The sequence below is a fragment of the Bos indicus x Bos taurus genome, chromosome X (genome assembly GCF_003369695.1).
Source record: "Bos indicus x Bos taurus breed Angus x Brahman F1 hybrid chromosome X, Bos_hybrid_MaternalHap_v2.0, whole genome shotgun sequence".
In the NCBI taxonomy this organism is placed as follows: Eukaryota; Metazoa; Chordata; class Mammalia; order Artiodactyla; family Bovidae; genus Bos; species Bos indicus x Bos taurus.
In genome coordinates, this window is record NC_040105.1 from 77,142,616 (window position 1) to 77,167,323 (window position 24,708).

The following is a 24,708-nucleotide window of genomic DNA, read 5'->3' on the forward strand; positions in this document are numbered from 1 at the left end:
TATTCTTTTTAATAGCTGAGTAATACTCTATTGTGTGTATGTACCACAGCTTACTTCTCCATTCATCTGCTGATGGATATCTAGGTTGCTTCCATGTCCTGGTTATTATAAACAGTGCTGTGATGAACATTGGGGTACACGTGTCTCTTTCGATTCTGGTTTCCTCAGTGTGTATGCCCAACAGTGGGATTGCTGGTCATATGGCAGTTCTATTTCCAGTTTTTTAAGGAATCTCCACACTGTTCTCCATAGTGGCTATACTAGTTTGAAGTCCCACCAACAGTGTAAGAGGGTTTAATGGTACCTCACTGTGGTTTTGATTTTCATTTCTCTGATAATGAGTGATGTTGACCATCTTTTCATGTGTTTGTTAGCCATCTGTATGTCTTCTTTGGAGAAATGTCTGTTTAATTATTTGGCACACTTTTTGATTGGGTCATTTATTTTTCTGGAATTGAGCTGCAGGAGTTATTTGTATATTTTTGCGGTTAATTCTTTATCACTTGCTTCATTTGTTATTATTTTCTCCCATTCTGAAGGCTGCCTTTTCACCTTGCGTATAGTTTCCTTTGTTGTTCAAAAGCTTTTAATTTTAATTAGAGCCCATTTGTTTATTTTTGCTTTTATTTCCAATATTCTGGGAGGTGGCTCATAGAGAATCCTGCTGTGGTTTATGTCAGAGAGTGTTTTGCCTATGTTTTCCTCTAGGAGTTTCATAGTTTCTGATCTTACATTTAGATCTTTAATCCATTTTGAGTTTATTTTTGTGTATGGTGTTAGAAAGTGTTCTAGTTTCATTCTTTGACAGGTGGTTGACCAGTTTTCCCAGCACCACTTGATAAAGAGGTTGTCTTTTCTCCATTGTATATTCTTGCTTCCTTTGTCAAAGATAAGTTGTCCAATGGTGCGTGGATTTATCTCTGGGCTTTCTATTTTGTTCCACTGATCTATATTTCTGTCTTTGTGCCAGGACCATACTGTCTTGATAACTGTGGCTTTGTAGTAGAGACTGAAGTCAGGCAGGTTGATGCCTCCAGTTCCATTCTTTTTTCTCAAGATTGCTTTGGCTATTTGAGGTTTTCTGTATTTCCATACAAATTGTGAAATTTTTTGTTCTAGTTCTGTGAAAAATACCGTTGGTAGCTTGATAGGGATTGCATTGAATCTTAGATTGTTTTAGGTAGTATACTCCTTTTCACTATATTGATTCTTCCGATCCATGAACATTGTATATTTCTCCATCTATTTGTGTCCTCTTTGATTTCTTTCACCAGTGTTTTATAGTTTGCTATAAATAGGTCTTTTGTTTCTTTAGGTAAATATATTCCTAATTATTTTATTCTTTTCATTGCAGTGGTGAATGGAATTGTTTCCTTAATTTCTCTTTCTGCTTTCTCATTGTTAGTGTATAGGAATGCAAGGGATTTCTGTGTGTTAATTTTATATCCTGTAACTTTACTATATTCATTGAGTAGCTCTAGTAATTTTCTAGTGGAGTCTTTAGGGTTTTGTATGTAGAGGATCAGGTCATCTGCAAAGAGTGAGAGTTTTAATTCTTCTTTTCCGATCTGGATTCCTTTTATTTCTTTTTCTGCTCTGATTGCTGTGGCCAAAACTTCCAAAACTATGCATTTTCAGAGCCAGGATAAATAGTGTACGTCGTTCTCGTGTCACAGCATACTGACCATTCTTCTACAGTCACATCTCCCCCTGACATTACCCTTCCATGTGCCCCTTCTACTTTTAATGTCTTAAGATTATTTTGAACCCACCCAGATAATCCAGGAAAATCTTCCTCTCTTAAGGTTAAATGATTAATGTTAGTTATATATGCAACTTTAACTCTCATTTATTGTAACATAACATATTCATGGCTTCCAAGGATTAAGAGGTTTTGGGGTGGGGGTCATTGTTCTGCATACACTACCTCATTTTAACAGTGTCTTTTCAGGAACAGAAGATTTTGATTTTTATAAAATCTAATCTGTCAGTTCTTGAATTTATGGGTTATGATTTTGATGTCATGTCTAAGAAAATTTTGCCTAATCAAGTCATAAGCATTTATTCATGTTTTATTTATTTTTTAGAAATAATTGGGTTTTAGTATATTTAGATTTAATTCTAATATTTTTTTTTAATTTTCATTGGAATATAGTTGATTTACAATATGTTAGTTTCAGATGTACTGTAAAGTGAATCAGTTTTATATATACATATATCAACTATTTTTTTAGAGTTTTTCGTCCCCATATAGGCCAGAGTTCCCAGCAGTTCCCAGCAGTATATAGCAGATCCTTATTAGTTATCTATTTTATATATAGTAATGTGTATATGTGGGCTTCTCAGGTAGCACTAGGGGCAAGGGACCCACCTGCCAATGCAGGAGACATAAGAGAGGTAGGTTTGATCCCTGGGTTGGGAAGATCCCCTGGAGGAGGGCATGGTACCCCACTCCAGTATTCTTGCCTGGAGAATCCCAGGGAGCCTGGTGGGCTACAGTTCATGCGGTTGCAAAGAGTTGGACATGACTGAAACAACTTAGCACACACATACACATGCACATTTTGTATATGTAAATCCTAATCTCTCGATTTATTCCTCCCCCCTCCCCCTCTGTAACCATCAGTTTGTTTGCTATATCTGTAACTCTATTTCTGTTCTGTAGATAAGCTCATTTGTACCCTTATTTAGATTCCACATATAAGTGATACCATAAATTTGTCTTTCTCCTACTTCATCTTGGACTTCCCTAATATCTCAGTTGGTAAAGAATCCACCTCCAATGCAGGAGACCCCAGTTCGATTCCTGGGTCAGGAAGATCCACTGGATCTTCCTGGGAAGAAGGGAAAGGCTGCTCACTCTAGTATTCTTGGGCTTCCCTTGCGGCTCAGTTGGTGAAGAATCTGTGTTCAATGCGGGAGACCTGGGTTTGATCCCTGGGTTGGGAAGACCCCCTGGAGAAGGAAAAGGCTACTCACTCCAGCATTCTGATCTGGAGAATTCCATGGACTGTATAGTACATGAGGTTGCAAAGAGTCGGGCACAACTGAGCGTCACTCAACAGTGGCACTTTGCCTCTATAGTGGTCATGGCTTTCTCCACAGGCATTCCTGGTTTCAGAGCTCCTCACCCTCATCCCCTCATGCTGTCTTCTCATAGCCAGCAGCAATATCCTCCTTTAGTCTGCTTTCCAAACCCCACGTTACAGAACCTAGCCCCAGGACACCCATCTCAGACTGATGTGCACAGTGCTGTGGGACAAACCCTCTGTAGGTCTCCCTCTGTCCTCCCTGCCACTGACCAATTGCTGACCTCTCCTCCAAGACCCCAAATCTCCCCTTCTGTCCCATCTGATCTCCTTGCTGATAAAGGGGCTTCCCCAGATGTTGGAGCTTCTCCTCACCTCCAGCTCCCCACCAGGGACTCAGGTCCCATCCTGCTTCCTCTCTTCCTTTTCTCTTCTTTCTTTTGTCCTGCCCAGTTACGTGGGGATCTTTCTTGTCCTTTAGGTGTCCAAGGTCCTCTGCTAGTGTTCATCAGGTGCTCTGTGAGAACTATTCCATATGTAGATGTATTCTTGATGTGTTTGTAGGGGCAGATGAACTTCACATCCGTCTTCTCCTCTGCCATCTTGGAAATCCCCTTACTGCTAATTTTAGGGGGAAAAAATTCATCACTACAAAAAGAAACCCTATACCCATTATCATCACTTCAATTTCACTCTTTCCCAAGCCCCTGGTCTAATCTACTTTCTGATGAAAGTAGATCAATGCCGATGCCAGACATGTCATATAAATAGAATTATATGATTCTAAAGGTCATAATATATGACCTTTTGTTACTGGTTTCTTTCAATTTCCAAAATGTTTTCAAGTTTCATCCACGTTATAGAATGTATCATTATGTAGTTTCTTTTTATTGATGAGTAATAGCTTACTCCTTGGAAGAAAAGTTATGACCAACCTAGATAGCATATTGAAAAGCAGAGACATTACTTTGCCAACAAAGGTTCGTCTAGTCAAGGCTATGGTTTTTCCTGTGGTCGTGTATGGATGTGAGAGTTGGACTGTGAAGAAGGCTGAGCACTGAAGAATTGATGCTTTTGAACTGTGGTGTTAGAGAAGACTCTTGAGAGTCCCTTGGACTGCAAGGAGATGCAACCAGTCCATTCTGAAGGAGATCAGCCCTGGGATTTCTTTGGAAAGAATGATGCTAAAGCTGAAACTCCAGTACTTTGGCCACCTCATGCGAAGAGTTGACTCATTGGAAAAGACTCTGATGCTGGGAGGGATTGGGGGCAGGAGGAGAAGGGGACGACAGAGGATGAGATGGCTGGATGGCATCACTGACTCGATGGAGGTGAGTCTGAGTGAACTCGGGGAGTTGATGATGGACAGGGAGGCCTGGCATGCTGTGATTCATGGGGTCGCAGAGTCAGACACGACTGAGCGACTGAACTGAATACTTCATTCTGTAAATACAGCAAATATTTGTCCATGTATCAGCTGATAGATATTTGGGTTATTTCCACTTTGAGACTATTATGGCTGATGCTGCTATGACCTTTGGTGTATAAATTTTGTGTCAACATTTACTTTCATTTCTCTTGGGTATAGACCTAGGAATGGAATTTCTGGTCCATATAGTAAATCAGCTTTCACTTTTTGAGGAAGTGCCAGGCTGTTTTCCAAAGCAACTACACCATTTTATCTTCTCACCTGCAGTGTATTAAGGTTCCACTTTTTCCACTTATTTACCAGTCCTTGTTATTGTATGTTTTTTTTGATTGTAGCCATCCTAGTGGGGATTTGATTTGCATTTCTGTAATAAGTAATAATGTCAAGCATTTTGTCATCTGCTTGCTGATAATTTGTACATCTTTGAAGAATTGTCTATTCAGATTCTTTGTCATTTTTTAAATTGGGTAATTAGCCTTTTTATTGCTGAATTGCAAGTTCAAAATATATATAGTTTATATATTCTAGATACAAGTTCTTTATGAGACATATGATTTGTAAGTATTGTCTATGGTTTGTCCTTTTACTATATTGATATCATTTGCAACACAAGTTTTTAATTTTGATGAAGTCCAACTTATTTTTATTTTTTTAGTTTTGTTGCTAGTGCTTCTAATGTTGTATACAAGAAATCATTGCTTAACCCAAAATCATGAAGATTCACCTTTATGTTTTCTTTTAAGAGTTTTATAGTTTTAGCTCTTATAGTTTTTTACATGATCCATTTTGCATTAATTTTTTTGTCTGTGGCATGATGTTAGGATCCAACTTTGTCCTTTTGTGAGTTTGCAGGTGTCCATGTACTATTTATAGAAAATACTATTTTTACTCCATTGAATTTTCTTTGTTCTTTTGTTGAAAATCAGTTGACTATAAATGCATGGGTTTATTTCTAGACTCAAAATTCTATTCCATTTGTATATATGTCTATCCCTATAGCTATAACACACTATTATTTTGTAACAAGTTTAAATTGGGGAGTATGTGTCTTCTAACATTTTTCTTCTTTTTCAAGATTGTTTTGGCTATTCTGGGTTCCTTTCACATCTGTATGAATTTAGCATCAAATTTTTCTTTTTATGGGGAAAAAAGGCAATTGGAATTTTCAAAGTGAATCTGTGGATCAATTTGGGAAGTAATTGCCATTTTAACAATATTAACTTTCTAATCCAAGAACATGGGATATCTGTGATGCCTTTTATTTATTTACATCTTCTCTATTTCTTTCAACATTTTTTACAGGTTTTGGTGTATAAGTCTTACACTTCTTTGTTAAATTTATTCCTAAGGATTTTATTTTTTGATGTTTTAAATGGAATTGCTTTCTTAATTTCATTTTCAGATCATTTATTGCTAGTATATAACAATATAGTTGATTTTTGTGCATTGATATTTTATCCTGCAACCTTGTATAATTTATTTGTTTAGGGATTATGCTGGGTTTGTTAGGATTTTCTGTGTACAAGATCATGTCATCTGTGAATAGAGAGAGTTTTATTTATTCCTTTCAGGTTTATTGTCTTCTATTTCTTATTCTTGCCTGAATGCACTGACTAGAACCTCCAGTAAAATGTTGACTAGAAGTAGTAAGAGTGGCATTTTTTATGTTGCTGATGTAAGGGAATAAACAATCAGTCTCTTACCATTAAGTAAGATTAAGCTGTTGGAATTTTGTGTTAGCATATTCTGTATATTAGTCCTTTGAAACTTCCTGAGAGTTTCAGTTCCTGAAATGGCACAGGGTGTGCTCAATTTTTATATATTTTCATTTGTGCTTGAAAATATTATGTATTTTACAGTTGTTCAATTCTTTGTGTTACATGTGTCCATGAGACCAAGCTTATTGATTATATTTTTCTGTACCAGGAGTCAATAGAGTTTTTTTCTTTAAAAAGCCTTATAGTAAATATTTTAAACATACGCATCTCTGTCACACCTTCTTAATTATTGTTGTAGCACAAAAGCAGCCACAGACAATGTATTAATGAATGAGTATAGCTGTGATTCAGTAAAATTTGAGTTACATAAACAGGTGACTGGTCCACAGGTTGTCATTTGCCCATTTCTGCTCATTACTATTTTTTAAATCTTCTTTTGATAACCCATCATAGATGATAAGTTAAACTCCCTCTGTGATGGTGATTTTGTCTGTTTTTCCTTGTTTCATTAATTTTGAGAATATATTAATAGATTCATACAAGTTTAAGAAAGTAATCTCTCTTATTTAAACTTTTGGCCTTAATATAGGCACTTTATCTCTAGTAGTGGTTTTTGTCTTAAAATCTATTTATCCTAATATTCATATAACTTATAGTACCTTTCTTTTGGTGGCTATTTGCCCAATATGTATTTTTTATTCCTGTTTTTCCCCTGACTTTTCTAAGTAGTTGTTTTAGGAATGTCTCATATAAAAAGCATGTGACTGTATTTTGTAAATACACTCTTTTTGTCTTTGACTTTTAACTAGATCATTTTTATCCATTTGCATTTACTATAATTTTTAATATCTTTGGAATTTTTTATATCAAGTTTTTGTGGGTTTTGTTACCTCTTCTTATTTCTTTGCTTTATGTTTACACTTAATTTTTTCTATAACAGAATTTGTTGATTCTACCTTCTTTTTATTTTCTTTATTGGTCACTCTAGAAATTTTAACCTGTGTTCATTTGTTTTTATTTTATTTTACTTTTTAACTTTACAATATTGTATTGATTTTGCCATATATCAACATGCATCTGCCACACGTATACGTGTGTTCCCCATCCTGAACCCTCCTCCCTCCTCCCTCCCCGTACCATACCTCTGGGTTGTCCCAGTGCACCAGCCCCAAGCATCCAGTATCGTGCATCGAACCTGGACTGGCAACTCGTTTCTTATATGATATTATACATGTTTCAATGCCATTCTCCCAAATCATCCCACCCTCTCCCTTTCCCACAGAGTCCAAAAGACTGTTCTATAAATCAGTGTCTCTTTTGCTGTCTTGTATACAGGGTTATTGTTACCATCTTTCTAAATTCCATATATATGCGTTAGTATACTGTATTGGTGTTTTTCTTTCTGGCTTACTTCACTCTGTATAATAGGCTCCAGTTTCATCCACCTCATTAGAACTGATTCAAATGTATTCTTTTTAATGGCTGAGTAACACTCAATCATTTCAGTCTCATCATTATATTCACCTCCCCCATCCAAACAATACTAGAAACTGAGAACATTTTAATTTCTGTCATCCCTTCCTAATTTACATGTGTGTGTGTGTGTGTGTGTGCGCGCGCTCAGTCATGTCTGACTATTTGAGACCCCATGAACTGTAGCCTGCCAGGCTCCTCTGTCCATGGAATTTTTCAGGCAAGAATACTGGAGTGGGTTGCCATTTTCTGCTCTAGGAGATCTTCCTGACCCAGGGATTTAACCCTCATCTCCTGCATTGGCAGGTGGATTCTTGACCACTGCACCACCTGAGAAGCCTTTCCTAATTTATACTACCTTCAGGGATATAGTTCTATTTTTTAAATACATGCATACAATTATTATGGTATATTTTCATTGTTTCAGTTTTACTCATGTATCTACAACTTTCTTTGCTAATGATTCTTTCTTCTATCACAGACCTTCTCAATGGGAACATTTTTCTTCTACCTTAAGTACATGATTCGAAATTTCCCACTGAACATCATTTTGTTTCAAACTATCTTGGATTTTGTCTGTCTGAATGTGTCCTTACTTCTCCCCTCATTTTTGAAACAAAGATATTCTACTGAATATATAATTCTCAGTAGAGTTACTTTTTTAGCACATTGAAGATATTATGCTTTCCAATGTTGTTTTTCAGAATTTTATCTAATTTTTATTCATTTGAAGGTAATCTGTTTTTTCTATCTGGTTTTCTTTTTAATACCCCCTCTTTTTCTTGGCATTATGGAGTTTCACTATCATTTGTCTAGTTGTGGACCACTTTTTATTTATCCTGTTTGGGATATGTTGCATTTCTGAACTTGTCAAGTGTTTGTAAGTTCTGGAAAAATCTTAACTATTCTCTTTAAATATTACTTCTGCCCCAATCGTTCTCCTTTCTTTTGGAACTCTGATTAGACCTAAGTTGATAGTTCTCAATCTATTGTACATACCACTTTCATATTTTTTTTTCATTTCTTTGCATAACAATTTCTCTCAGGACTACTAATTCACAAAATCCGTCAGCAGCTCTAAACTGTTTCTGATCTATGAAAACTTATCGACTGAGTTCTTTAAGTTTTAATCTCCAGTTCTAGAAGTTAGTTCTCTTTCACTTTATTTTCATTAGCTTTGGTAATTTTTGTAGTGATAGAGTCATTTCCTAGGCAGGTTGATAAGGTGTCTAGGGGTCCCCAAGGAGAGAGGGGTCTGGAATTCTCAAGGAGGAAGAAAGGACAAACTTTTTTTCCTTCTCTACATTCCCTAGGATTATATAACAATAATGTATCCTACCTGAGGACAGTCTCTGGATTAAACCTTCTGGCCAATTCTGTTATCTTAAAATGTAAATTATGGGAGTAGGTCTGGTGAGGTCTTTATAACCTCCAGACATTCTTTGGATTCATTGGAGAGTATATAACTTCATTGCTAACACTAGCAAGCGGGTACTCTTTCTGCCCCCTTCTGATGCCTATGTCAGAAGCTTTCTCTATCTCCTTCATACTTTAAAAGAACTTTAGTACACAAAAGCGCTGAACGATCAAGCCTCGTCTCTGGCCCTAGATTGAATTCTTCTCCTCCTGGGGCCAAGAATCCCGGTGTCTTCACGTGATTCAATAACAACCTTTCAGTAGTCTCTAGCTTTAAACTCAAATTTCCCCTTTTATTTCTCTAAATATAAAACATATGTTGTTGTTGTTCAGTCACTGAATTCTATCCAACTCGTTGCGACTGCAAGGAATGGAGCACACCAGATTTCACTGTCCTTCACTCCATCTCCTGGAGTTTGCTCAAGCTCATGTCCATAGAGTCGGTGATGCCATCCAACCATCTCATTCTCTGTCACCCCTTCTTCTCCTGCCCTCAGTCTTTCCCAGCATCAGGGTCTTTTCCAATGAGTCGGCTCCTCTCATCAGGTGGCCAAAATATCAGAGCTTCAGCTTAAGCATCAGTACTTCCAATGAATATTCAGGGTTGATTTCCTTCAGGGTTGACTGGTTTGATGTCCTTGCGCTCTGAGGTACTCTCAGGAGTCTTCTCCAGCACCACAATTTAAAAAATAAAAACAATTATTTGGCACTAAGCCTTCTTTATGGTACAACTCTCCCATCTGTACATGAATACTTGAAAAACCATAGCTTGAACTATATGGACCTTTGTCAGCAAAGTGATGTCTCTGCTTTTTAATGTCTAGGTTTGTCATAGCTTTTCTTCCAAGGAGCAGGTGTCTTTTAATTTCATGGCTATGGTCACCATTCACAGTGATTTTCGAGCATAAGAAAATATAATCTGCCACTTTTCCACTTTTTCCTCATCCATTTGCCATGAGAATCAAGATTGCTGGGAGAAATATCAATAACCTCAGATATGCAGATAACACCACCCTTATGGCAGAAAGTGAAGAACTAAAGAGCCTCTTGATGAAAGTGAAAGAGGAGAGTGAAAAAGTTGGCTTAAAGCTCAACATTCAGAAAAATTCATTAAGATCATGGCATCTGGTCCCATCACTTCATGGCAAATAGATGGGGAAACAGTGGCTGACTTTATTTTTTGGGGCTCCAAAATCACTGCAGATGGTGATTGCAGCCATGAAATTAAAAGACACTTACTCCTTGGAAGAAAAGTTATGACCAACCTAGACAGCATATTCAAAAGCAGAGACATTACTTTGCCAACAAAGGTCCATCTATTCAAGGCTATGGTTTTTCCAGTGGTCATGTATGGATGTGAGAGTTGGACTATAAAGGAAGCTGTGTGCCGAAGACTTGATGCTTTTGAACTGTGGTGTTGGAGAAGACTCTTGAGAGTCCCTTGGACTGCAAGGAGATCCAACCAGTCCATCCTGGGGGAGATCAGTCCTGGGTGTTCATTGGAAGGACTGATGTTGAAGCTGAAACCCCAATACTTTGGTCACCTGATGTGAAGAGCTGACTCATTTGAAAAGACCCTGATGCTGGGAAAGATTGAGGGCAGGAGTAGAAGGGGCTGACAGAGGATGAGATGGTTGGATGGCATGACCGACTGATGGACATGTATATGGGTAGACTCTGGGAGTTGGTGATGGACAGGGAGGCCTGGTGTGCTGCAGTTCATGGGGTCGCAAAGAGTCGGACATGACTGAGCGACTGAACTGAACTGAACTGAAAGGGACCAGATGCCTGCCATGCCGTGAAATTAGTTTTTTGAATGTTGAATTTTAAGCTATCTTTTTAACTCTTTTCTTTGAACCTCATCAAGAGGTTTTTTAGTTCCTCTTTGATTTCTGCCATTATAATGGTATCATCTGCATATCTGAGATTTTTGATATTTCTCCTGGCAAACTTGGTTACAGCTCATGATTCATCCAGCCTGGCATTTCATATGATGTAATCTGCATATAAGTTAAATAAGCAATATAACAATATACAGCCATGACATACTCCTTTCCCAATTTTGAACCAGTCCATGTTCTATGTCCAGTAGTAACTATTGCTTTTTGACCTGCATACAGGTTTCTGAGGAGACCGGTAAGGTGGTCTGGTATTCCCATCTCTTTAAGAATTTTCCGCAGTTGTGATCCACACAATTAAAGGCTTTGGCATAGTCAATAAAGCAGAATTAGATATTTTTCTGGAATTCTCTTGCTTTTCCTATGATCCAACAGATGTCAGCAATTTGGGTTCTGATTCTTCTGCCTTTTCTAAATCTAGCTTATACATATGAAATTTTTCAGTTCATATACTGCTGAAGTCTAGGTTGAAGGATTTTGAGCATTACCTTGCTAGCATGTGAAATTAATGCAGTTGTATGATAGTTTGAGCATTCTTTGGCATTGTCTGTCTTTAAGATTGGAATGAAAACAGACCTTTTCCAGTCCTATAGCCATTGAGGAGTTTTCAAAATTTAATGGCATATTGAGTGCAGCACTTTAACAGCATCATCTTTTAGGATTTTAAATAGTTCTGCTGGAATTTCATCACCCTCACTAGCTTTGTTTGTAGTAATGCTTCCTAAGGCCCCTTGACTTCATGTTCTAGGATGTCTGGCTCTAGGTGAGTGATCACAACATCATGGTTATGCAGGTCTTAAGGCTTTTATATAGTTCTTCTGTGTATTTTTGCTACGTCTTCTTAATCTCTTCTGCTTCTGTTAAGTCCTTACCATTTCTGTCCTTTGTAGTGCCCACCTTTTCATGAAATATTCCCTTGATATCTCCAATTTTCTTGAGATATCTAGTCTTTCCCATTCTATTGTTTTCGCCTATTCTTTTCATTGTTAGCTTAGGAAGGCTTTCTTACCTCTCCTTTCTACTCTCTGGAACTCTGCATTCAGTTCGGTATGTTTTTCCCTTTCTAATTTGCCTTCAGCTTTTCTTCTTTTCTCAGCTGTTTGTAAGACCTCCTCAGACAACCATTTTGCCTTCTTGCATTTCTTTTTCTGTGGGATGATTTTGGTCACCACCTCTTGTACAATGTTATGAACCCCTCTTATCAGATCTAATACCTTGAATCTATTTGTCATCCCCACTGAATAATCATAAAGAATTTGATTTAGGTCATACCTGAATGATCTAGTGATTTTCTCTACTTTCTTCAATTTAAGCCTGAATTTTTCAATAAGGAGCTCATGATCTGAGCCAGTCAGCTAGTGGTCTTGTTTTTGCTTCTCCATCTTTGGCTTCAAAGAATATAATCTGATTTTGGTATTGACCATCTGATGATGTCCATGTGTAGAGTCATCTCTTGAGTTGTTTGAAGAAGTGTTTGCTATGATCATTGTGTTCTTGTAGCAAAACTCTATTAGCCTTTGCTCTAGTTCATTTTGTACTCCCAAGGCCAAACTTGCCTATTACTCCAGGTAACTCTTGACTTCCTACTTTTGCATTCCAATCCCCTATTGTGAAAAGGACATCTTTTTTTTTTTTTTTTTTTTATGTTAGTTCTAGGTTAGGTCTTCATATAACCATACAACTTCAGCTTCTTCAGCATTAGTGGTTGAGGCATAGATTTGGATTACTGTGATATTGAATGGTTTGCCTTGTGAACAAGCTGAGATTATTCTGTCATTTTTGAGATTGTACCCATGTACTGCATTTTGGAATCTTGTCACCAAATACGGATGGGTCATGGTTGAGAGTTCTGGAAAAATGTTGTCCAGTGGAGAAGGGAATGGCAAACCACTTCAGTATTGTTGCCTTGAGAACCCATGAACCTATGAAAAGGGAAAAATATATGATTCTGGACGATGAGAACCCCAAGTTGGTAGGTGTACAATATGCTACTGGGGAAGAGCAGAGAAATAGCTCTAGAAAGAATGAATTGTCTGAGCTAAAGCAGAAATGATGATCAGGTATGAATGGGTATGGTGTTGAAAGTAAATTCCAATCCTGTAGACAAAAAATGGTACATAGGAACCTGGAATGTTAGGTTCATGAAGCAAGGTAAATTGGACATGGTCAAAGAGGAGATGGCAAGAGTGAACATCAACATTTTAGGAATCAGTGAACTAAAATGAACAGGAATGGGCAAATTTAATTCAGATGACCATTATATCTACTATTGTGGGCAAGGATCCCCTTAGAAGAAATGGAGTAGCCCTCATTGTCAACAACAACAAAAAATACATGTATTTGATATCATGTGTTCTAGTGTTGACATTTTTGCGGCTCTGATTCTGCTCTTTGTTGTTTCTGCTAGCTCTTGTCAAGATCCTTTCTATTTTTTTCTAATTTTGCTTCTTTGAATTTTTTAAATTTTTCAAAATTGTGGTTTCATATTTCATAGAACTTTATCTGTTGTAATTCTTTGAAGTCTGCATAGCTTCCTCCAGAGAGGATCTGTTCATTTGCATCTGCCACATATCTGTGGGGTATACCAGCCTGGGAGCACACTACATGTATAATTGATTTGAGATTTCTTAAATTATTGAGATAGTTTTGTGCTGTAGTTTATGAGTTCTCACTTGTGATTGCCAATTCTTAGGAAATGTTCTTTCTTCTCTATTCAGTGACCAATCTTTGAGACAATCAGTTATCTTAACAGTCCCTTACAGTGAAATGTTTATTTCTAGCTCAACCTTAATTTGGGATGCAGCACCTTGAGATACCAGTTTTTAAGTAGTCTCCAGTAAGATTGCCCACCTGAAGCTCATTCTGGGTTTTGTTTTCTGAATCCATACTCCAATAACCATCTGTTTCACAGCAAATGACATCAAGGTAAAAGCTGGTTTTGTTGTTCATCTCTGCATTTTTGCTTTCACTTAATGTCTGGCTTTTGAATAGTCTTTATAAACACGTTACCAGGTTATTCCTGCATTTAAGATGGTTTACAACATATTTTGGTCTTCCCAGGTGGCGTTAGTGGTAAAGAACTTGCCTGCCAATGCAGGAGACATAAGAGATGCAGATTTGATCCCTGGGTCAGGAAGATCCCCTGGAGGAGGGCATGACAACCCACTCCAGTATTCTTGCCTGGAGGAGCCTGGAGGGCTACATAGTCCATAGGGTCACAAAGAGTTGGACGTGACTGAAATGACCTAGCACACATGCAAAATATATTTTATCAGTATTTTTCAGTTGTTTTCAGTAGCAAGGTTGGTAAGGATTCTTATCCTGCAATATGCTAGAAAAAAGAAGTCCAGCTATTTTATATTTTTGACATGAACTTTTTCCCTTCTAGCTCCCCATATATACTGCACCACCACTCCAGTCTAAATATGTTGAAGAGCAGCCTGGTCATTTACAAATGGGCTTTGCATCCATTCGCACTACAACCAGTCGTTATATTGGCTGGTGCAAGGTAAGTGAATTCTGATAGTGGTTTAATATCAGAGGGTTCTCATTTGTCTTACATAACAGTTGTTTCAGTTATCCACTGATGTGTAACAAACTTCCCCAAAACTTAATGGTTTAAAATGGTAACTATTCTAACTCATGATTTTGTAAGTCAGAAATTTAATCATACTTCAGATAGCTGATTCTTCTGTCACATATGTTATTGACAAAGGTCACTCAGTGATATTCGTCAGGTGAAGGGATTGATCTAGAGGGTCCAAGACAACTTCATTCTCATTGCTGGTACCTTGTCACAGATGGCTAGAAGGCTGGGCTCAGCTGGGAATGTTGACTGAAGCATCTATACCCAGCCTCAGGTAGTCAGATAACTTATATGTACAGTTCAGGGCTTCTAGAGAAAATGTTACAAGAAGCTCTAGTCACAATTCACCAACCTATCTTAAGATGTCTGGGAAGGTTACTTGTACAATACTTTGTTGTTAAATAAAGTCACTAAGGCCAACACAGTCTTTATGAGAGAGGAATTAGATACCATCTCTCAGTATGAGTAGCAGCAAAAAATTTGTGGCCATATATAATGTATTCTACCACTACTGCGTAGATTAAAGAAGTTCAACAAGCATTTATGTCACATGGCATGTACAAAACATTGTTTGAGTTTTTACATGAAGTTCTGAGGTTACTTCCGCATTGTTCCTTATTTGACTAAGTAAAATGTTCACATATTGGGTTTGGTTCATAAGACATTTCTGACTATAGTCATCTATTGGACAAAATAGAATTCACCTTATTTTAATACTTAGCTTTGAATCGACACTATCCAGTAGTAGAATGGTGGAATAAGCTAGTACATTACTGCTGTTTCATTATCACATCCACATAGATGTGTGCTAATATCAACATTTCCAGTATCAGTGTCATAGTGATAATGTTGGTACTATTATTTTAATCATTTTGACCTATTAACCACACAACTTCCCCTCAAGTCTAACCTATCCAATTGTGAACCCCTGTGCCTTTTTTGTTTCTAATCCATTCTTTTTAGAAAGAAAATTCTAATGTTCTTAAATAGCAAATCTTTGGACTATGGTCATTTCAGCTGGCATTTCAAACATCTGATGAATACATGGTGTTTTATTTTATGCCTGTCAAACAATTCTGATGGACGTTTAATACACTCTTAATAGTTTGACTAGTTGTACTATAGTTTGGTCTTAGCAAGAAATAGCTTAACTAATAAGGTCTGAATCATGCCCCTGAGGCTATGTGTCAACATCTGGATGATTCAGACTGAAGTCTCTTGAGAGCTCATTTTCCATCGTGTCCTCAAAGTCGTTTTCATTGAGGGAAATTGTTCCTGAGAGATCTTTCAATTGCTATTGTTACCATCACCCAATTTAAGACCAAAAGAACTTTTTATTCTGTTAATATGCTGAACTGAATAAGTTGAAGGAGGGTGCTTTAAAATGCATTTCATCTTCAATGTAAACATTTCCTCTCTAATTTTCTCTTAAAAATAATCTATTCTCTAAAAATTAACTCTGACTCAAAATACATTTTTCATTAAACTTAGAATCATGGAGGGCAAATTCATTTTCTACTCCTATTCCTTAGTGTTTTGAAATTCAGGTAGCAGTGACCTCCAGTGGTAAAAGTGAATTCCTAAACACAGCTAAGGAAAATTTCCCAAAAGAAGTGACTAGTTTTCTTCCTCAACAGTTACATGATTCCCAATCAACTGGTCTGTAAGTATTATAACTTTGAAGGTAACATTTTCTCAAGAGACAATACCTAAAGAAAAATAGCTCAGTGGCAATTAAGGTACCTGTTGGTTTGTACAGCTTTAAAACACAGTGAACAGGTTCTGGACCTGATCATCATGAATGTATCTGAGACAAAGTTACTAATACTTTGTCAATAGCAATAACTTATTTCTTTCTTATTTAATGTAATTATTTCTATTTTCTTTTCTTTGAAAATCTTTTGTTTTTTTTTTGTTGTTTTTATTCCATGATTTCATAGCATCTAGTTCATAGAAGGAGACTATATATTTACACTGTGTTTTGTAGTTCCATTGATAGAGTACAGCATGACAATGGGCAATTATACTGGTAAATTATACCATACCTTCATTTTTCTTCTGATGTAATTGAGATAATACCTATTAAAAAAATGTGTGTAACAATATTTCCTGTATTAAAATATAAACAGGTAAAATAAGTAATTTAATTTAAAGCTTTAATCCCTCAAATGGGTTAATATGATGTTGATTTGCAGAGAATTTATGTTCCTATTGAAAAACTGTGTAGGATGATTTCTATCCTAAGATAAATGTCTTATTTATTTTTCTAATGCACACTATAAAACTCAACATTCAAAAAACTATGATCATGACATTCGGTCCCATCACTTCATGGCAAATAGATGGGGAAACAATGGAAACAGTGACAAACTTTATTTTCTTGGGCTCCAAAATCACTGCAGATGGTGACTGCAGCCATGAAATTAAGACACTTGTTCCTTGGAAGAAAAGCTATGACAAATCCAGACAGCATATTAAAAGCAGAGACATTACTTTGCTGACAAGGTCCATATAGTCAAAGCTATGGTTTTTCCAGTAGTCATGCATGGATGTGAGCATTGGACTATAAAGAAAGCTGAGCACTGAAGAATTGATGCTTTTGAACCGTGGTGTTGGAGAAGACTCTTTAGAGTCCCTTGGACTGCAAGGAGACCCAACCAGTCAATCCTAAAGGAAGTCAGTCCTGAATATTCATTGGAAGGGCTGATGCTAAAGCTGAAACTCCAATACTTTGGCCACCTGATGCAAAGAACTGACTCATTTGAAAAGACCATGATGCTGGGAAAGATTGAAGGCGGGAGGAGAAGGGGACAACAGAGGATGAGATGGTTGGATGGCATCTCTGACTCAATAGACATGAGTTTGAGCAAGTTCCGGGAGTTGGTGATGGACAGGGAAGCCTGGCGTGCTGCCGTCCACGGTATCACTAAAGATGGACGCAACTGAGCTACTGAACTGAACTGAATGCACACTAAGAAAAAGGGAGGTGAAGCACTTTGTTTAGGCTTTTTGTTGTTTTCTCCACAAATCATTAATGTTGTTGCTGTTACATCTTTATTAATCAGATGTTGCTTCTAGGCTGAAATGTACCTCTCTTCATGCTTTTTAAAAATTCCATTCATTTTTCTACACTGTCATAAAATAAGATGATAAATCTTTGTATTTCTGTAATAACTTTTCTGTGATCTGCAATGATTATTTTCTAGGCATTACTTTACCCATTTATATGAGGAAAATAATAACATGTATTATCCATGTTAAATAGATGAAAAACAAGAAGAGAAGCTAAGTTCAAGAAGTGTCTTGATAGATAATAGAGAAGCTAAATTTATTTTGGTGAAATTTCGTACACTCTCAGAGATGTGGGCTATTTGATCTAATTATCAACATCTTCAAAAATACAGATGTCCTTTTTCCCCTCCTTTTTACTTAGGGCGTTTATGTCTTTGTGAAAAATGGGATAATGGATACAGTGCAATTTGGAAAAGGTAGGTGAGTGAACCATCTATATTCAGAAATGTTCTATTGTCTTTTTAACTTGCAGGGTTTACATGTGAGAAAACATACCTGGAATGTTAATCATTATCATGTTTGACCAACTCAGAAGATACTCCATATAGCAGTTTATGACAATAATAAAGCAATGGTATCAATTTTTTATTTAGCAATTATTATATGTTGAGGCACTATAATAAGCATTTTACATAATTTATCTAATTTAATTTTGTAGCAAACCTGTGAATGTTGGTATTATGCTGCTACTGCTGCTAAGTCACTTACTGATTTAGACAGCTTAATCAGGGTGTTGAATTCTCAAGGATCAGCAACCGTGTCTTATTTGAGTTCTGTAGCCCTTAGAACACCTAATACAGGGTTGCTGCTGCTGCTGCTGCTAAGTCGCTTCAGTCGTGTCCGACTCTGTGCGACCCCATAGACGGCAGCCCACCAGGCTCCCCTGTCCCTGGGATTCTCCAGGCAAGAACACGAGTGGGTTGCCATTTCCTTCTCCAATGCATGAAAGTGAACAGTGAAAGTGAAGTTGCTCAGTCGTGTCCAACTCTTAGCAACCCCATGGACTGCAGCCTACCAGGCTCCTCCACCCATGGGATTTTCCAGGCAAGAGTACTGGAGTGGGGTGCCATTGCCTTCTTCGTGTTGGTATTATACTTACTCCCATTTTATAGATGACGAACCTGTAGTTTAGAAGGGTTAAGTGGATTACCAAGGTCACATAGCTAGTAAGTGGCAACACCTGGACTCAAACTGTTTTGGTTACAAAACCCATATTACATATTCATAAACCATAAACTAGAAATATATCTCCATTATTATTAGTTAGTTTAAATAAGTACTGTTTGCTGTTAAAATGCATAGTAGTTTGCTACCTATTGCTCGGAAACAGTACTTCAATTAGTCACCCTAGAATTTTTGAGCTAATGTTGGAAAATAATTGTATTTGACTTGTTAATTTGATAATAGAGTTTGGCAGCAAATATAGCTCCCTTCTTAGACTAAGTCAGTTGTCAAAATAAATGTGTGTTGGCGGTAGGGACAGAAAGATTAGCTAAAATCTTTAAATGTCACTGATACTGATAACCTGTATATGTATCATCATATAATGTGTGTAGAGATTAATTCCAATTAATTCCAAGTTATATGCCTCATCAGCCTTGAGGAATATTAAATAAATGAAATCCATTAAATAATGATGATAGAAGAGTGTTTTTTGGGGTTGCCTGGAACCAGAAACCATATAAACATATTAAAAAAGTCAAGAAATCTGGACCTCTACCCACCCTCTGTCTACTTTTTGTCTGTACACTGACCATTGGTTTTAACTGAGAGCAACAACTACTCTGAGGTTACTGGGGATAGTGTGACAAGCAGAGTGTAGTAGCTGCATGTTTTACTAGACCCTTATTCAAAGTTCCTTAATAAAGTATCTATTTCAATTCTTTCTGTATCCTGCTGCTGCTGCTGCTGCTAAGTCGCTTCAGTCACATCTGACTCTGTGTGACCCCATAGACGGCAGCCCACTAGGCTCCTCTGTCCCTGGGATTCTCCAGGCAAGAACACTGGAGTGGGTTGCCATTTCCTTCTCCAGTGCATGAAAGTGAAAAGTGAAAGTGAAGTCGCTCAGTCATGCCCGACTCTTAGCGACCCCATGGGCTGCAGCCTACCAGGCTCCTCCGTCCATGGGATTTTTCAAGCGAGAGTACTGGAGTGGGTTGCCATTGCCTTCTCCGTTCTGTATTATACCATTGTTTAAATAGATAAGGCCAGAAGCATTTCCATTATTATACATACACAATCAGGAATTTATAGTAATCCATCTTAAGGTGTGCACTCTAGCATTATATTTCATTAAAGTGTAATAATCACCTCTATTAAGAAAACAAATGCTATTAAATAAGCTGTGGAAGGAAGATTTTTATTCTGTAGCAGGTAACTATTATAACTGGCTTTTTAAGTTGCTTCTCAAATCATTATTTTGTGTAGTTCTTTTTGTTGTTTTTCAGTCACTAAGCCTTGTCCAGCTGTTTGCAACCCCATGGACTGTAGCCTGCCAGGCTCCTCTGTCCTTACTATCTCCTGGAGTTTGCTAAAACTCATGTCCATTGAGCCAGTGATGCCATTCAACCATCTCATCCCCTTCTCCTTTTGTCTTTGATCTTTCCCATCATCAGGCTCTTTTCCCATGAGCTGGCTCTCACAAATGTTTAAATCATCTGCTATTATCTAAGCAAATCTCTTAACTTTTCATCATACTGATATGAATGCCCAAAATTGTAAGTTATTCATATTAATTTTTAACTGATTTCTTGAGATGCGTATGTATATCTGAAGAATCCACCTCGAGATTTTCTTCCAAAAATTGGAGTGATTACAGTTTCAGGATTGGCAGGCTTCATTTCAGCAAGAAAAGGTAAGGTTAAAATATATATATTCCCTCTTTCAATGCTGTTATACTAATTTCTGAATTTTACTGCTACAGGAAAACCACATATCCCTTATTGAATATTAGTAGGGTAGGCTAATGTAAAAAATTTTTAGATTCTATAGTACCGTGTGTTTACTTTACTTTCACAAAGACTTTTTTGTGTTTTTAGAAATACAGTGATTCAAAAAGAAGTCCAATATCATTAGTTATTAAGGAAATGCAAATTAAAACTACAGTGAGTGAGATGTATGATGAGAGTAACCTGGAAACTTGCAATACCATATGTAAAATAGATAGCCAATGGGAATTTGCTGTATGATTCAGGGAACTCTATAGCAATCTAGAAGGGTTCAATGGGGAGGGAGATTGGAGGGAGGCTCAGGAGGGAGGGGATATGGGTGCACCTATGGCTGATTCTTGTTGATGTTTGACAGAAAACAACAAAATTCTGTAAAGCAATTAACCTTCAATAAAAAAATAAATAACTTTTTTTCAAAAAGATACAGTGAGATAACAATACATACCTATTATAATAGCCAGGACATGGAAGCAACCTAGATGTCCATCAGCAGATGAATGGATAAGAAAGCAGTGGTACATATACACAATGGAGTATTACTCAGCCATTAAAAAGAATACATTTGAATCAGTTCTAATGAGGTGGATAAAACTGGAGCCTATTGTACAGAGTGAAGTAAGCCAGAAAGAAAAACACCAATACAGTACACTAATGCATATATATGGAATTTAGAAAGATGGTAATGATAACCCTGTATGTGAGATAGCAAAAGAGACACTGATATATAGAGCAGTCTTTTGGACTCTATGGGTCGGGGTGGGGGATGATTTGGGAGAATGGCATTGAAACATGTATAATATTATATAAGAAACGAATTGCCAGTCCAGGTTCAATGCAGGATACAGGAAGCTTGGGGCTGGTGCACTGGGATGACTGAGAGGGATGGTATGGGGAGGGAGATGGGAGGGGGGTTCAGGATGGGGAACACGTGTTCACCTGTGGTGGATGCATGTTGATGTATGGCAAACCAATACAATATTGTAAAGTAAAAAATAATAATAATAATAATAACAATTAAAAAAATATCTCAAATTAAGAATGCTCATACAAAATGTAGTTGAGAATGTAGAGCAACTAACACTCTTGTACACTTTTGGTAGGAATACAAAATGAGATAGCCATTCTGGAAAATAGCCTGACAGTTTCTCATAAAGTTAAACATGTAATTACTATGAGACACAGTATTCCCACTCTTGGGTATTTACTCTGGATAACCTGTACACTAATGTTTATAGTTGTCATTGTTGTTCATTCGCCCAGTCATGTCTGACTCTTTGTGATCCCATGAGCTGCAGCATGCCAGGCTTCCCTGATGTATTTATAGTAACTCCATTCATAGCCACCGAAAGCTGCAAACAACCTAAATGTCTTTCAACAGTGAACTAATCTATGGCACATTCATACAAAGGAATACTACTTAGGAACAAAAGGAATGAACCATTGACACGTACAACAATCTTGATGAATCTGAGTTAAAAAAGCCAGTCTTAAAAAGTTACACAATGTATGATTCCATTCATATTATTCTCAAAAAGGCAAAACTTTAGTGACGAAGAATAAGTTAGTGGTTCACAGGGATTAGGGGTGGGGGAAAGGTGTGACTACAAAGGGATAGCATGAGATAATTTTTAGGAGTGATAGACCATATCCTTATTGTAGTGGTGGTTTCATGACTCTGGTGGTTTCATGACTCATGGTTCCATTTCATAAAATGGATAGAACTGAACCCCTGCCAAAAGTTGAATTTCCCGAATGGTCTTTTAAAAATAAAATTTGAAAAATATAGAGCTGTTCCTGTTAAAATTGTAATTTATCATTTTGTTTTTCATCTCTTAGATAACATTATTTTTGACAAGATCTTAATAATCTCTCGCTATTAAAAAAAAGATCTTGAAAAATTTACATTTATATAATAATGTATACTAACCACTCAAACTGCTTTTCTCTGCTTAGTTGTGAACACCCATATTTGGGGGACTATATTAAGAAATTGAGACAGAGATACTGATACATCTCAGAAAAATTTTATTCTCTCTTTGTCTCATCCTGACCAAGGTTGTTGGAACTGACATCAGCTAGCTGGGAATGGAGATTCTGAGGTAGACAACTCAATCACTACTCTCATTCAGCATATGAGGGTTAATATATTTCATTTCTTTTCATCTTTGTACTCCGTATCTCTACCAACTTTGTCCTTCCTTCTCACTATACCACTTGTACAGAGAGAGTCCCCACAGCCATTCCCAGATTAGATGGTTAGTTCAGAAGACTTAGAGGAGTCAACCTATAGTCATATCCATGGCTAAGATTTATTCCATTGAAAGGATGCAAAGTAAAATCAACAAAGAGAAAAGATACGTCAGGCAAAGCTTAGAGGAAATGAATTACAAGCTTCCAGGAGTTTTCTCCCAGTAGAGTCGTGTAAGTCATGTGTGTATGCTCAGTCACTTCAGTCATGTCCAACTCTTTGCGACCCTGATGACTACCCTGCCAGGCTCCTTGTGTAAGTCACAGTTCAGTTCAGTTCAACTCAGTTCAGTTGCTCAGTCATGTCCGACTCTTTGCAACCCCATGAATTGCAGCACACCAGGCCTCCCTGTCCATGACCAACTCCCGGAGTTCACTCAAACTCACATCCATCCAGTCAGTGATGCCATCCAGCCATCTCATCCTCTGTTGTCCCCTTCTCCTCCTGCCTTCAATCCCTCCCAGCATCAGAGTCTTTTCCAATGAGTCAGTTCTTTGCATGAAGTGGCCAAAATACTGGTGTTTCAGCTTTAGCATCATTCCTTCCAAAGAACACCCAGGACCGATCTCCTTTAGAATGGACTGGTTGGATCTCTTTGCAGTCCAAGGGACTCTCAAGAGTCTTCTCCAACACCACAGTTCAAAAGCATCGATTCTTCGGTGCTCAGCTTTCTTCACCCTCCAACCCTCACATCCATACATGACCACTGGAAAAACCATAGCCTTGACTAGACGGACCTTTGTTGGCAAAGTAATGTCTCTGCTTTTGAATATGCTATCTAGGTTGGTCGTAACTTTCCTTCCAAGGAGTAAGCGTCTTTTAATTTCATGGCTGCAGTCACCATCTGCAGTGATTTTGGAGCCCCAAAAAATAAAGTCTGATACTGTTTCCACTGTTTCCCCATCTATTTGTCATGAAGTGATGGGACCAGATGCCATGATCTTCGTTTCCTGAATGTTGAGCTTTAAGCCAACTTTTTCACTCTCCTCTTTCACTTTCATCAAGAGGCTTTTAGTTCCTCTTCACATTCTGCCATAAGGGTGGTGTCATCTGCATATCTGAGGTTATTGGTATTTCTCCCGGCAATCTTGATTCCAGCTTGTGCTTCTTCCAGCCCAGCGTTTCTCATGATGTACTCTGCATAGAAGTTAAATAAGCAGGGTGACAATATACAGCCTTGACGTCCTCCTTTTCCTATTTGGAACCAGTCTGTTGTTCCATGTCCAGTTCTAACTGTTGCTTCCTGACCTGCATATAGGTTTCTCGAGAGGCAGGTCAGGACGTCTGGTATTCCCATCTCTTTCAGAATTTTCCACAGTTTATTGTGATCCACACAGTCGAAAGCTTTGGCATAGTCAATAAAGCAGAAATATATATTTTTCTGGAACACTCTTGCTTTTTTGATGATCCAGCAGATGTTGGCAATTTGATCTCTGGTTCCTCTGCCTTGTCTAAAACCAGCTTGAACATCTGGAAGTTCATGGTTCACATATAAGATGCACCTAATTCCTCCACTAATGAACTGTGACAATACTTATGAGATGTTGTCAGTCAGAGAAGCTCATTAGAGACTGAGTGACCGAGTCTATTATTGGAGGCTAGTCATATAAACACTGTCTTTCTGGCATGTACCAAGACTCCAGACTCCCAGAACGAAAGTATCAATAGTGGTTCAGCATAAACCATGTTATTTGTGAGAGCTGAACTATAAAGAAAGCTGAGCACTGAATAATTGGGGCTTTTGAACAGTGGTGTTGGTGAAGACTCTTGAGAGTCCCTTGGACTGCAAGGAGACCCAACCAGTCAATCCTAAAGGAAGTCAGTCCTGAATATTCATTGGAAGGACTGATGCTAAAGCTGAAATTCCAATACTTTGGCCACCTGATACGAA

The 24,708-nt window shown here is 37.6% G+C and overlaps 1 protein-coding gene across 4 annotated transcripts in view; it reads left to right on the plus strand.

The window, feature by feature from the left end:
- The window catches only part of APOOL (apolipoprotein O like), a 105,013-nt gene that overhangs the window by 61,650 nt on the left and 18,655 nt on the right, over positions 1–24,708 (plus strand). For all 4 annotated transcript variants that reach the window (XM_027533864.1, XM_027533866.1, XM_027533867.1 and 1 more), the window contains 3 exons: positions 14,352–14,471; positions 17,983–18,037; positions 20,377–20,475. In XM_027533864.1, coding sequence (XP_027389665.1) covers positions 14,352–14,471; positions 17,983–18,037; positions 20,377–20,475 — 274 coding nt within the window. The remainder of the gene's footprint in view (positions 1–14,351; positions 14,472–17,982; positions 18,038–20,376; positions 20,476–24,708) is intronic.